A 15805-nucleotide genomic window follows, 5' to 3' on the forward strand; every position below is an offset into this window, starting at 1 on the left:
TCGGGTACACTGGGGGAGAATTTAGCATGGCCTGTGCACCTAACCAGCATGTCTTTTGGATTGAGAGAGAAAACCAGAGCATCCAGCGGAAACTAATGCAAGCACAGAGAAAACCTGCAGACTCTGCACAGACAGCGAGCAAGCTGGGAATCTAATCCAGGTTCCTGGCACTGTGAGGCAGCAGTGATGACCACTGTGCCACCAAGTGATTGACTAAATATGAACTTATCAGAGAGAGCCATCATAGATTTGTAAAGGGTGAGTCAAGTCTAATGAACATGGGTAATTTTCTGAGAATCTGAAGTAATGTCAATGTTACTGGGGTTGGTTTAGATCAATTGGCTGGACAGCTGGTTTATGATGCAGAGCAACACCAACAGAATAGGCTCAATTCCCATACTGGCTGAGGTTACTGCTGAAGGTCCTCCCTTCTCCACCTGAGGTGTGGTGATCCTCAGGTTAAATCACAACCAGTCAGCTTAGCTCTCCATCTCAAAGGGGAGAGAAACCTATGGTCATCTCGGACGATGGTGACTTGATCTTTTTTAATTGCACTGACTTCAGAAGACAATTGATAAAGTCCACCTAAGAGGCTGTGTTAACAAAAATTAGATCACAGGGAATTGGCGACAACCTACTGACATTGATTAGGGAGATAGGTGAGAAGGTAGGAATAACTGGAATGAAATCAACAGGCGGGCTTCATAAAACAATTCAGTTTCTAACCTAAACCACAACAAAGTCTGCAGGAAAAATCGTTATTCTTGTTCTCACTTTAACAACATTAAAGACAATTAATCATGCCTCAAAGCCCTGTTCTTCATCAGTCACTGCCAGTTTCTTCCCGCAACATTCCTGTGTTCCCTAACTGATTTGCCCACTATTCCCCCCTGCACAATTTGACCTTTTTGCTACAGGCTTGGTTAGCTGCCTATCTTGCTAATCTATCTATTTTTCTTGTTTCCACTTTCAATATAATTTCACCGAGCTCGCTGACAAGGGACCGACAAAGCTACCATTGATACTGAACTCCATTACTAGCACTGTCAATTTGACAAACATCCTACTTCTTGGCAACACAGACCAATAGAAAAATGTTCAAAGGACAACAATGCAATTTAAACAGGTAAAGCACAAGCAAACAAAAACTTGAGAATTAATAGTGGGTTGTAAAAGATGATAGTTAGTCATTCTGCACACATTTCTCATTGATGTGGAGATGCCGGCATTGGATTGGGATAGGCACAGTAAGAAGTCTCACAACACAAGGTTAAGTCCAATAGGTTTATTTGGTAGCGCGAGCTTTTGGAGCGCTGCTCCTTCATCAGCTGAGTGAAGATTTGGGTTCATGATATGCCCTGTATGTGAATCCGACTCTTCATACATCTGAGGGAGAAGCAGCACTCCGAATCGTGTTACCAAATAAACCTGCTGGACTTCAACCTGGTGTTGTGAGACTTCTTACATTTCTCTTTACTACTTCTCCACATATAATCAACATTTTTCTTAATCTATGTCCACATGACGTTTCAAATGAAGGAGAGATAAAATTCTGTCTAAACCTTCTGATTCTCTAAGAAACTGAAATACAAAGATCGTTGCTCAGCATAAAATGTGGCAAGATTCCCAGATGCTCGCCAGCTTTTGAAAAACAGTCCTTTGTAGCTTCCTGAATATTAACATTAAATCAATACACGTTAAATAATTTTCAGAGAATTTAATTGTCTCTGTTCTTTTTCCTTGTACATTCACATGTGTTCACACAAGCAAAATATACAGGGACAAAAACTTACAGAAAATAGAAGGAAATGTTTGGGGTATCCAGGAAAAGTCTGGCATTATTATGAGAGCAATGATATATTGAGTCATAGAGCTAAGTTAAGGCTTTAACTCTCAACTCTTCAGCTTTAAAGCTGAGTTAAGAACTTTGGAAATATTTAAAAAGTTAACTTTATCTATTTGTCACAAGTAGGCTTACATTAACACTGCAATGAAGTTACTGTGAAAATCTCCTAGTTGCTACTCTCCGGTGCCTGTTCAGGTACACTGAGGAAGAATTTAGCATGGCCAATGCACCTAACCAGCACATCTTGCAGGCTTTGGGAGGAAACAGGAGCACCCGGAGGAAACCCATGCAGACACATGGAGAACATGCAAACTCCACACAGTGACCTAAACCAGGAATTGAACCCAGGTCCCTGGCACTGTGAGGCAGCAGTGCTAAAAATCATACCACTCCCAACACCATTTCATAAATGTTAACATTGGGAACTAGCGCAAAGGGTAGTCTTCTGGATGTAATATACTTCCAGAAAACTGTTGTTAATCTTCAGACCCCAACTATCAGCTGATGAATGATTCAGCCGCAACGTTCACCACTTAGTTTAGCTAGCAGTCCTGCCTTCTGCTTTTCAAAATGAAGGTATTAGCTAACCTTTTACTTTGTTGGTTTGTGACTGAATGTTTGAATTTGGTTTTGCAATTTTAATTTTAAAAATTGACACCAATTATTATGGTGAGATCAGTTTCAAACAAACTGTCCATGCATACTGTCGAACAACAATACCCACATGTAGTAATATGCACATGCACACACATTTACACTAATTGCAGATACAAATGCTCATACACTACAGATAGATACCATCACAACTACACTGGCTACACATACACCTGCACTGTGACTCATCTACGGGATGCATCATAGTAACTTATCAAAGTTCTTGGGCAATACTTCTAAATGTGTGATCTCCACCACCTAGAAGGTCAAGAGCAACATTTCTAAGTCACACACCATCCTGATTCAGGCAAATATCATTCCTTCAAAGATGCTGGATCAAAACTTTGGAAGTCCTTCCTTAATAACATATTGGGAGTGCCTTTCATCCCAAGGAGGAGGAAACATGCCAAGGGGAGGACGAGACATCCATGGCTGACGAGGGAAGTCAAAGACAGCATAAAAGCAAAAGTGGCAAGGATTAATGGGAAGCCAGAGGATTGGGAAGTCTTTAGAAGCGAGCAGAGCACAACTAAAAAAAACAATAAGGGGGTGGGGAGAAGATCAAATATGAGTGTAAACTAGCTAATAATATAAAAGATAGGAAAAGTTTTTTTCAATATATAAAAGGTAAGAGAGAGGGAAAAATAGCCATTGGACCACTGGAAAATGAGGCTGAAAAATAATAATAATAATAGGAAACAAAGCAACAGCAGAGGAACTTAATAGTGACTTTGCATCAGTCTTCACAGTGGAAGACACGAATGGGATGCCAGAGCTCCAGAAGAGTCAAGAGGCACAGGTGAGTGTAGTGGCTATCACCAAGGAGAAGGTTCTGGGGCAACTGAAAGTTCTGAAGGTGGATAACTCACCCCAGGGTTCTAAAAGAGATAGCTGAGGAAACTGTGGCAGCATTGATGGTGATCTTTCAGGAATCACTGGAAGCAGGGAACATACCAGAGGACTGGGAAGTAGCTAATGTAACACATCTGTTTAAGAAGCGAGGGAAGCAGCAGATGGGAAATTATAGGCTGGTTAGCCTGACTTCAGTCATTGCCAAGATTTTAGAGTCCATTATGAAAGATGAGATTGCAGAGTACTTGGAAATAATATGATAAAATAGGACCAAGTCAGCAAGGCTTTGTCAAGGGGAGGTCCTGTCTGACAAATCTGTTAAAGTTGGATAAAGGAGATGTGGATGTGATTTATTTAGATTTCCAGAAGGCCTTTGAGAAGATGCCACATCGGAGACTGATAAGTAACTAAGTGTCCATGGTATTAAGGATAAAATCTTGGCATGGATAGAGGATTGGCTGACTGGCAGAAGGCAGAGACTGAGTATAAAGGGGTCTTTTTCAGGATGGCAGCTAGTGAATAGTGGTGTACCTCAGGGGTCAGTGCTGGGACCACAACTTTTCACAATATACATTAACAATTTGGAGGAAGGAACTGAAGGCACTATTACTAAGTTTGCAAATGATACAAAGGTGTGTAGAGGGACAGGTAGTATTCTGGAAGCGGGGAAGCTACAGAAAGACTTGGACAGGTTAGGAGAGTGGGAAAGAAGTGACAGATGGAATACAAAGTGGAAAAGTGTGACGTTATGCACTTTGGAAGGAGGAATGGAGGCATAGACTGTTTTCTAAATGGGGAAATGCTTAGGAAATCAGAAACACAAAGGGACGTGGGAGTCACTGTTCAAGACTGTCTTAAGGTTAATGTGCACATTCAGTCGGCAGTTAGAAAGGCAAATGCAATGTTAGCATTCATGTCGAGAGGGCTAGAACACAAGAGCAGGGATGTACTTCTGAGGCTGTATAAGGCTCTGATCAGACCGCATTTGGAGTACTGTGAGCAGTTTTGGGCCCCATATCTAAGGAAGGATATGCTGGCCTTGGAAAGGGTCTAGAGGAGGTTCACAAGAATGACCCCTGGAATGAAGAGCTTGTCTTATGAGGAACGGTTGAGAATTCTGGGTCTATACTCATTGGAGATTAGAAGGATGAGGGGGGGGGGATCTTATTGAAACTTCGAGGATATTGCAAGGCCTGGATAGAGTGGATGTGGAGAGGATGTTTCCACTAATAGGAAAAACTAGAACCAGAGGGCACAATCTCAGGCTAAAGGGATGATCCTTTACAACAGAGATGAGGAGCAATTTCTTCAGCCAGAGAGTGGTGAATCTGTGGAATTCTTTGCCACAGAAGGATGTGGAGGCCAGGTCATTGACTGTCTCTAAGACAGAGATAGGTTTCTGATTAATAAGGGAATCAGGGGTTATAGATAAAAGGCAGGAGAATGGAGATGAGAAAAAAAATCAGCCACGATTGAATGGTGGAGCAGACTCAATGGGCCAAGTGGCCTAATTCTGCTCCTTTGTCTTATGGTCTTTACCACATGAACTGTAATGTTTCAAGAAGGCCCAACACCACCTTGTCCAAAACAATCAGAGATGGACAATAAATGTTGATCTCACTAGTGCTGTCTTTGTTCCAAGATCACATTTTTAGAAAAATATACATCCCTCTTTTGTACAACTGCACATCCACCACTCACACTTTATCCACATACATCATATATACACAATCTATACAGAAAACTGCTCATACAGTTGCCACACATACAATTGCACATACCTTACATGCATATACATCCTCATATGCATCAATCACACATACAGCTGCACGTACACTACCAGCTCATACAACCCACGCATGCGTCACTGGATCAAAACAGCATCTAAATTTGTTTCTTCCACTTTCTCAGAATTTAGCTTGGTTTAAAAACATTTATTTTCTTATAATACTGACAAAATATTTTTGTATTTCAAGGTAAACAGCAAAGGGTCTATAACATTTTCACAAAGAGCTCCCAAAGATATTTGAAGTTCACTGTGAAAGGACTCATTGCTGAACATGGTGAACTGCCATGCTCCTGAAAGTCACTTCCTTTTACTATACTTTCCGTTAATGTCACGATTTGAAAGAAGATTTACCACAACACTTGTGCTTCTTCTTACTGATTTGCCGTAAGTTATCCTTCTGGACATTCTCAGAAAGTCATCAGAATATTCTCAACACTTGAAGACTCATTTAGATTCCCTTGTTTGTTAAGAGATTTCTCATAACACTCCTTCCTTCAGGAGTGATTTCCCAGAAGATTATAGAATCACAGAATCCTACAGTGCAACAGGTTGCCATTTAGCCCATCGAGTCTGCGCCAACCATAATCTCACCCAGGCCCAATCCCATCAACCCCATGCATTTACCCTAGCTAGTCTCCCTGATGCTAAGGGGCAATTTATCATGGACAATCAACCTAAACCACACATCTTTGGACTGTCGGAGGAAACCGGAGCACTCGGAGGAAACCACACAGACATGGTGACAATACACAAGCTCCACACAGACAGTTAGCCCCCCTGACACTAAGGGGCAATTTAGCATGACCAATCCACCTAACGCACACATCTTTGGACTGTGGGAGGAAACCAGACCAACTGGAGGAAACCCACGCAGACATGAGGAGAATATGCACACTCCACACAGACAGTGACCCAAGCCAAGAATTGAACCCAGGTCCCTGGCGCTGTGAGGAAGCAGTGCTAACCACTGTGCCACCCCCTCCTAGGATCCCTACTGTGCAGAAGCAGGCCATTTGGCCCATTAAGTCTGTACCAGCTATTTACTCACTTTTACCCCATAGCCCTGCTAACCTAAGGGGCAATTCAGCATGGCCAATCAACCAAACCTGCACATCTTTTTGATTTGATTTATTGTTGTCCCATGTATTAGTATACAGTGAAAAATCGTGTTTCTTGCGTGCTATACAGTCAAAACATACCGCTCATAGAGAAGGAAACGAGAGAGTGCAGAATGTAGTGTTACAGTCATAGCTAGGGTGTAGAGAAAGATCAACTCAATGCAATGTAATGCAAGGTCTTTAGACTGTGGGAGGAAACCGGAGCACCTAGAGGAAATCCACACAGACACAGGGAGAACACGCAAACTCCACACAGATGGTCACTTAAGGCTGGAATCGAACCCGGATCCCTGGTCCTGTGAGGCAGCAGTGCTAACTATTGTGCCAACGTGCCACCCCAAGATGCAGGGTGCAATACCATTACAATCTTGCACTGGAAAAGAGCTGCAAGCAGCAGACCAAATCTGGACATTCGGATCCTGACCCTTAAAGCCAACTGACCCGTGTTTAATGGCTGTTCACACGGAACCTTCTCCATTTGGCCTCATTTGAATATCTGCTACTACCATCCAGATTTGTACTTGAGGCAGGAGCTCCACCTGGGCCTGTCCCTTAGGCTTCTGTGCTCAATCCAGCGGCCCTCCTACTCAGTGGTATTGGAGCAGTTTATACTGGATTTTCATCAGATCTGTGCTCAGTGCTTCAGTTTTCCTCCTGATTCACTCACTTAGACTTGAGATTACATGATGGACTCCACGTAATCTCAAGAATCATGACAACTCTTATTTGTGGAGGAGGTTTCAGTGCCCTGCCATTCCCTTACATGTTAATATAATTCCCCGCCACAACTTTAAAACCAGCATTCCTCATGTACTTTGCTTCTCACTCATTAGCTAAAGTTCACTTCTCAGTTTATCACCATTTTCTTGTCTATTTAAAAATATTTTTCTCTTGATAATGCGCTTCTTTTCAATTGTGAAACTTGAGATTTAGGTAATGTTTTTATTTTCACAATCATCATTTATCAGCACAAAGTAATACTCCAACATCTTGTTTGCCACATGCACTTACTTTCACTTGAAGATTTTCCAAAGCACACCAGTTTTCTACAGTAACTTATCAAAACGTTCTCACATCCCCTCCAGTTTCCGGTCCACCCACAGGTTCAGACACAGAAGCTTTATTTATAACAGTCACTTCCTCTCAATGGCTAAGTTTAATCACCATCTTTGCATTTTGTGTCAACTACACCTCAATGAGATTACCTCCTAACAAACTCTCTCAAATTTATCATGTACATTGATTCCTGCATCTTTCATCAATCTAATTCTATATCTGGGGTTAGTTCAGTTGGAAAATGGCTAGTGTTTGGATCAGATTAACGTAAGCAGCCTGGGATTTGATCCCTTTTGGGGTGAGATAGGCTCATGTCTGCCTCCTCACTCTCCACGTGGTAAAAGAAATCATTGTCTTTAGCCATGATTTGGTGAGTAATCACCAAGGACTTGCTGTCAGGCACAGAACTCAAGAACAGACGAGATTGAAACGTAAGGCTCTCAGAGACATTTGTAAAATCCAGTGTTAGACTTCATAGAATCGCTACAGTGCAGAAGGAAGCCATTCGGCCCATTGAGTCTGCACTGACAATAATGCTACCTAGGCCCTATCCCCATAATCCTAAATGTTTACCCCGCTAATCTCTCTAACCTACGCATCCCAGGACACCAAGGGTCAATTTAGCATGCCAATGCACCTAACCCGCACATCTTTGGACTGTGGGAGGAAGCATCCAGAGGAAACCCACACAGACACAGGGAGAACATGCAGACTCCATACAGGCCAGGAATCAAATCCAGGTCCCTGGTGCTGTGAGGCAGCAGTGCTAACCAACGTGCCACCCGCTTTACTTTCGGACTGTAGTAACTGACTGCAAAAATATGGCCATTAGAATTACTGCCACTCCCAAACTCACCAGGGATGAAACCACAATCAGGTAGGGGATGAGGCTAGCCCATTGTATGGGGGTATACTGACTCTACGATTGTGGTTCATTAAGCTAGCATAGAGTAAAGGATCAGGGGAACTAATGGGATTAAATCGAGGCTTTACCTGATGCAATTTTTCAAAGCTATCTCAGCCTTTTGGCTAAGATGAAGCATCAGATTAAACCTGGGAGGGGGAGCAAGACCTCATTCTGTCACTTGGATCTTGTTTGCATCCCATCTTGGTCTGGATCAATGTCTTGTCAGCTTGGATCTTGCTTGTCCCTCACATGGGGACCATGATTGGACTTAATTTGAATTGGCTTTTTTGATTAGAAAAAATGTACAGAGAAGGTACCAATTAAAAAGAAACAGCCTTAGTGCTGTAGAATCTGCTGGTGCACATCACCTCCAGTTACCTTGTGCTTGAGTGATTTGTCAGTAGTGGCAAAGACAACTGCAGCAGAAGCATCCCAGCCATTTGTGATCCAAGCCTTTGTGCCGTTTAAAACCCAGTGGTCACCGTCTAGCCTGGCAGTGGTGGAAGCTGCACCAGCATCACTTCCATTTCCTGAAAAGCACAGGGATGCGTAACTGAAAGAGTGTTAACCTTGACAGGCAGTCATCAACTCAAAATAACTTTCAAATACGTAAAACAGTGCGTAAGCATAATTAACCATGAACAAGTGTGCAGGCTTGAAGCAATTCTGGCATCTGTGACTTGGGTCTCGGCTCTTCCCTCTGCAACTGGATCCTAGACTTCCCAACCCATAGACCGCCAGCGGTAAAGATAGGCAACAACACCTCTTCCACGATTATCCAGTGTCCCACAAGGCTGTGTCCTCAGCCCCTTACTATACTCCTTATACACTTATGACTGTGTGGCCAAATTCCCCTCCAACTCGATTTTCAGGTTTGCTGATGACACTAGAGTGGGTCGGATCTCAAACAATGATGAGACAAAGTACAAGAATGAGATAGAAGATCTGGTGAACTGGTGCATGGGACAATTGTCTCTCTCTTAATATCAATAAAACAAAAGAGATTGTCATCGACTTCAGGAAGCGTTGTGGAGGACATGTCCCTGTCTACATCATAGAGGATGAGTGGAAAGGGTTGAGAGCTTCAAGCTTCTAGACGTCCAGATAATCAACAACCTATCCTGGTCTCTCCATGCTGATGCTATAGTTAAGAAAGCCCACCAATGCCTCTACTTTCTCAAGGAGCTAAGGAAATTTGGCATATCTGCTTCAACTCTCACCAGCTTTTCCAGATGCACCACAAAGCATCCTTTCTGGTTGTATCACAGCTTGGTATGGCTCCTGCTTTGTCCAAGACCGCAAGAAACTACAAAAGGTCATGAACGAAACCCAGTCCATCGCGCAAACCAGCCTCGCATCCATTGACTCTGTCTATACTTCCCGCTGCCTTAAAAAAGCGGGCAGCATAGTCAAGGACCCCAAGCACCCCAGACATACTCTCTTCCACCTCCTTCCGTCGGGAAAAAGATACAAAATCTGAGGACACATACCAACCAATTCAAGAACAGCTTCTTCCCTGCTGCTGTCAGACATTTGAATGGACCCTCCTTATATTAAGTTAATCTTTCTCTACACCCTAGATATAACTGTATACTACATTCTGCACTCTACCAGTTCCTTTTCTATGTACGGTATGCTTTGTCTGTATAACATGCAAGAAACAATACTTTTCACTGCATGCTAACACGTGTGACAATAAATCAAATCAAATCTTTCATTAGCCTTTTTTCCTACCTCTTTGAATTTAAGTGTTCTTCTGCACTGTGGTCCTTAATCCTTCTTTAATAATTTGCCATTTTTAAACAAAAGTCTGCATTTATCTTGGAGCAGGATTTTAGCTTAGCTTTCAGATCACGTCTTTTTTAAAATTCATAATATTTTTAAAGATCTCCATCAAATCTGCATTGAATCTATGCTTCGTTAGAGTAAAAAGCACTGTTCCTCAAATCCAGTGTTGTAACTGTTTCTCACTAACATCATGCATGTTCAGAGCATGTGCAATTGCAGCATGCTGCTCTGTAATATGATTTGGAGTGCCTGTGTAGATCATGGCCAGGATTAAGGATAGCGCCGCCAAAATCATCACACATGGGCAGCAGTGTCCTTTTAACAGGCATTCAAAGAAATGTGAAACTGTATTAATTTGTATTCATGCATTGTGGGTTATTTAAATTACAGGACACATAAAGGAAAGAGACAGATTTAAGACACTGCACCCTCTCCATCATTGATACCAGCGTGCTGGAATGAACGTCAGCTGCTTGTGATCAGAATTCATATGGTTCATTTGCTTGAAAAAAAAAAGGTGTTTGCAATTACTTCCCACCATTGGGAACATTCTTTCTGAATCTACCCTGTCTAACCCTTGCCTATTTCTTGCAATGGTGCAAGAAATAATTGCAGAGCTCCCTATGGAACAAGGAACAAGGAAATTGTTGGGTTTCACTGTGAAAACTATATTGTCTGCCACCTATAAGGCCTGGAGAAAGCATATGGGGTTTGATCACAATGACAATTACATAAGCAAGCACTGACAAAGCATTACCAGAGAGTGTTTGCCTAAAGAGAGGAAGAGTGAGAGCACAACAGCATATCTGGTTCACTCGTCTCAGTATCCTCACTCATCCTCATCCCCACATACTCATGTACACTCTCTCATACACATGCATACACTCACATTCTCTCTTACACACCCAAACTCACTCTGACAGACCCCAATACGGCCCTACCCCATTCTATCTCCCTCCCTCCAACCTCGTCCCCAAGCTTCTCCAGCCTCTGGTGAGCCTCATTGAGCTTGTCAGTAGCAAAATGCAGGGAGAAAACAGCCTATAATTGGATTAGAAACTCCACAGGATCTTTCAATCTTGTCTTTGTTCCTTGCTATGGGCCAGAGAGAGAGGCATGGCAAGCTGGATTGACTATTGAACAAGCCTGATGTACCGTCTCTATGCATCAAAGCTCAGGCTTCGATCATGGCCTACCTGGTTCACTCAGCCCAAAGCAGCCAACTTTTTTGCCATCTGTGAATGGGGTTATCCACGTGTGCTTTTGTTCTTCAGAACCGAATTTCAAAATTGGACCTAGATACAACGACTGGAAAAGAAAGAGAAAATAGTGCATATTTCTTGTATTCATAATTAATAATATAAAGAAAATTGCCCAGCATTATACAAGGCAACAAAATATCAATCTGGGTGTGACTGACATGTGAACTACTTGCTAATTTTATAATAATTGAGGAAACTACAAAAATTAAATTCTACACCTTCCTTGGATATGATTCCCTCGATTTCACGGTGCTTGATACTTTACCTTAGTATCTAATTAGACTACTCAAATTCAGGGGACATCACAGTCTCACGAGATGTCCAAATGTGTACTTCCAGCAGAGATCACAAAGTATTGAGAAGCCATAGCCTTAACTCATTTCTCCCTCTTCCAAACACAGCAGTGCTCAGACCAATGCAATCCTTCCCCGGTCACATTCTGCTGCAATGTGGCTTCAACTCTCCTGGCTTAAAGCAGGAAGAAAGGGAAAGAAGAATATGCAGGGCCACGGGGAGAAGGCAGGGGGAGTAACATTAGGTAAATTGCTGCTACCCCGAGCCAGCATAGACACAATGGGCCGAGCAATCTCCTTACGCTTAGTAACAATTCTGTGGTTCTTATTGACTGGTTTTGTCTTCTTCTTTTGTCCTTCTGTCTCTATGGCTCTGCAACTTACTGGTGTATACAACTGTACACTCACGGGAAGCCAAAATGAAAATCCTTTCAAATAGCGTCAAAAATATCAACACTTCTATAAACATTGTTAGTGTGAAAGTGTAACAATTTAGCAGGAATGCTTTTATCAAAATACCTGATGAGTTTACTGCAATTTTGTCGGGCATTGGTGAGGCCACACTTGGAGCATGGTGTACAGTTTTGGTGTCCTTATTGAGTAAGATGTCCTTGCTATAGAGGAAGTACAGTGAAGGTTTACCAGGCTGATTCCTGGGATGGCAGGTCTGTCATATGAGGAAAGACTAAGTTGGTTAGGATCATATTCACTGGGGTTTAGAAGAGTGAGAGGGGATCTCATAGAAACTTATAAAATTCTAACAGGGCTAGACAGGGTAGATTCAGAAAGAATGTTCCCAATGGTGGGGTGTCCAGAACTAGGTCAGAACCGAGGTGAGGAGATATTTCTTCACCCAGTGAATGATAAATGTGTAGAATTCACTACCACAGAAAGTAATTGAGGCCAAAACACTGATTTCAAGAAGAAATTAGATATAACTCATGGTGTAAAGGGATCAAGGGATATTTGGGGGGCTGGGGGGGGTCAGGATATTTAATTTGATCAGCCATGATCAAAATGAATGGCAGAGTAGGCTCAAAGGGCTGATTGAACTACTGCTTCTAGTTGCTATGTTTCTATGAGTTGTGTAAAACAAAACCAGTCCGCAAGTTCTCATTCAACAACTCCTGTTGCTCCCTCCCCTGATGATTTGATGGCCGATTGCCCATTTACACATGAACTTGAGTGGTGCCACCATCACAGGTTTCCATGTGTATGAAATGCTTCTGACCACTTGGTGTAAATGAATTAGAATGACACATGCATGTGTGTCCAATGTGTGCCCAAAATCTGAATGGACATCAAGTGTTAGTCAGCCAAACAACATGATGCAACACCAGAACACAACATTTGGTCAACATATGTATCGACAACATCTTTCTCATTTGCTCCTGAAACAAGTGTTGTGAAAGAAGATGGGCCCTGTTGTGGGGTTATTTGAAGGACCATTCTACAAATTGCAGCTGGAGCAATTTGAAGATAAATTGTTATCAATAGTAAGGGAGGAAAGACATCTTACATAGGCAATTGTTGCAGTAACTCTAGGTGCAGCCACACCAAAAAATTCATCTTGGTGAATGCCAATTATCCTAACAGCAACTATAACTCATTTAACCTGTGCCAATGCACATGCATATTTACCCCTAGAATACACAGGATGATAGTTATTTGACAGCAAAAGCTACCTCCTCAACACATAGCTGATGACCCCTTTCTCACTGCACGAGGTCAGAGAATTTTGAAGCCACCTGGAATACTGGGCAGCAAACCGTTAGTCACCTAAAGCAATCGTTTTGCTGTCTAAGTCACTTGGAGGTGGGGTGGATCTCTACGGTACATATCCAGAGGGGTGTTCATGTTTGTAGTGGTGGTGCAGCATCCTCCACAACTTAGGCATTACCTCCTGGATTCCAGAGGCTACTTTGGGAGGAAGCAGTGGTAGAGAGACGACCACATTCCCCAGATGCAACTGGATGCAGCAAAAAAAAGAGACCATACTGTACGGCTTTGTTTCAGTGAAAGGGGGTTTCCCTTTTAATGTTGGACCGATCATTCTGCATTCTCTTGGTCAACAACAATCAACAAGGGCCAAGAATAAAAAGCTTTCACTCACCAATGTTACCCTGCAATACATCAATAATGACAAACACAGAAATCACTTCTGTGCATCTCCTTAGAGCCTGTTTTGTGAGACATTTGCCTGCCCTAGTGCTCCTACACATGACAGGGTCCAATGGCTAGTGAAATGTGGCTGATTTAGTGGGAAGAGTGCTGATGGTCTCATCAGGCATCCTTGAACATGTCTAGGCCTTTAAGGCCTGGCTTCAGACCACACCAACAGCCTGTATTAGCTGGTTCACAGGCAACAGCAGGCACAGTAGGGATCATAAATGCTGCCATCCTGAGGAGATAGCAGGCTCACACAGCCCAGAGCTACTCTGCTGGTGCACAAATTTCTGAGCTGCTGTGAAAGCCTGCATACTTTCTTCAGCATTCAAATCCGTAACCTTGATGGCAGCATCCTTTGCCTACTTACCAGGTATGATCCTGCATGCCAACAGCCACAGAATGCACGACCTCAAGTTATTACTGTTGCTCGGGTTTCCACTGCCTTTTCCTTTGTTGCATTGAGACAAAGGCCAGCAGATGTTCCATCATGGGCCGATATGGCTGTGCTGTCATAAGGTTTCCCAGCATTGATGGGCTCCAAGTTTTGAATGAGGCCCACCACCACAAAGGAGCTTGTCTCCTTTGTACTCCTTACCAGTGAGTGAGGCTGTCTGGCAGGCCTGCCAATGCATTAAGTATCTCGGTGTGTCTTGCCATCTGTATCTTTCTGTAGTCCATCTGAGCAAGGTCATCATCTGAATCACTTGCAGCTGAGCTGGCACACAAGCTTACCCTATGGAAAGCCTACTTGTGAATTATCACATGCTGATCCTGACCCTAAAATCACCTCTAAAGTTTACGCAATACCAACAAGCAGCTTGTGGCTGGGAATGTAAGGTCACATGACAGGACGTCCTATTTATTCTTGTGGGATTGTACTTCCTCTTCCTTATGGTTCTTTATAGGATGAGTAGTTATTAATTCTGGACTCTGAAAGCTCAATGCTACAAGAGGAGGGTGCGGATAAGGATGGGGAAGAGAGCATGGTTCCATCACCTGCATCATCTGTTGTTTCTATTTCATGATTCCTTTCAGTATGAGGAAGAAGAGTGAGTGGAGAAGGTGCATAGGGCAGCAACTTATCATCATTCGCAATGGGTTTGGCAGCACCAGGTGCCAATGACTCTCGTGGCATTTGTCCCACTCACTGAGGGTGCTGAAAGGGTGGAGGCATGCTGGTGCTTTGGATCTCCCTCCTGTTGTGGGCCACCTTCCCCTGAAAGAGGACCGAATGTGACTTTGCACACCGTACCTGGGTAATGTGCCTAGCATAGCTGAATATCTATAGGTTCACAAAGGTGTGGCAAGGTTTCCCGATACATCTGGAAGATGTGTGAGGGTGGGGTGTAGCGTAAAGATGTTAGATGCGAGTCTTTTGTTGTAGGCTCCGCTGCCACTGATTCATGTAGTATATTGATCAGTCTGACAGGTAGCTAGTATGGCGTGTCCAAAATGTCACATGCAGATACATTCACTCACCTAGAGCAATCTAAGTACAGGCAATAATTTTTTCTCCTGCATGGTTGCAGGAGAAACTCTGGGCATTAACTACTCTTGACACCTACTCGCATTCTTTTCTGAGGGCATGTCTTGAAGACTTCCAGCCCACAAGGGAAACATTGGGTGGAGGGGAATTTCCACAGTCCATTGAGATGAGCTTGGATGCAGGAGAACCAGGAAAACGCTATTGGAAAGATATCCCAATGTGTTCCTACCTCCTTTCATCTTGAGCTGGAGCAGGCTGGTGAAGGACTCGGGAATCCCTGCAACCGAGGCTAGAAGATAATTGAAATCATTGAGGAGGTGATCGAGAGAGATTTTCCGAGTGGAATCCCTCTCTTCTAACAGGGATCATCCTCCAATCTCTTCCCAATCCAGCAGTTGGGAGGTGAAAGCACAGAGAGATGGACTTTCTCAAAGAAACTGACCAGCTGGGAAAGTTTTGATCAATTACACTGAAAAGCTGCAGAAATGGTCAGGTTGAGAGGCTGCCTTGCACTCCTTCTGTCAGAGAGTGCTATCACTGCTCGACAGGCTGCCACCACAGCACTTCACCCATTCTCAGCTCTAC

At 43.2% G+C, this 15805-nt stretch overlaps 1 protein-coding gene across 1 annotated transcript in view; it reads right to left on the reverse strand.

Annotated features, from left to right (window-relative positions):
• The window catches only part of acads (acyl-CoA dehydrogenase short chain), a 133871-nt gene that overhangs the window by 97827 nt on the left and 20239 nt on the right, over window positions 1-15805 (reverse strand). The window contains exons 4-5 of the mRNA XM_080208444.1: window positions 11207-11318; window positions 8601-8752 (exon numbers count right to left, since the gene is read on the reverse strand). Coding sequence (XP_080064570.1) covers window positions 8601-8752; window positions 11207-11318 — 264 coding nt within the window. The remainder of the gene's footprint in view (window positions 1-8600; window positions 8753-11206; window positions 11319-15805) is intronic.

Source organism: Carcharhinus amblyrhynchos, chromosome 20 (genome assembly GCF_965287045.1).
Source record: "Carcharhinus amblyrhynchos chromosome 20, sCarAmb.v2.hapA, whole genome shotgun sequence".
Taxonomy (NCBI): Eukaryota; Metazoa; Chordata; class Chondrichthyes; order Carcharhiniformes; family Carcharhinidae; genus Carcharhinus; species Carcharhinus amblyrhynchos.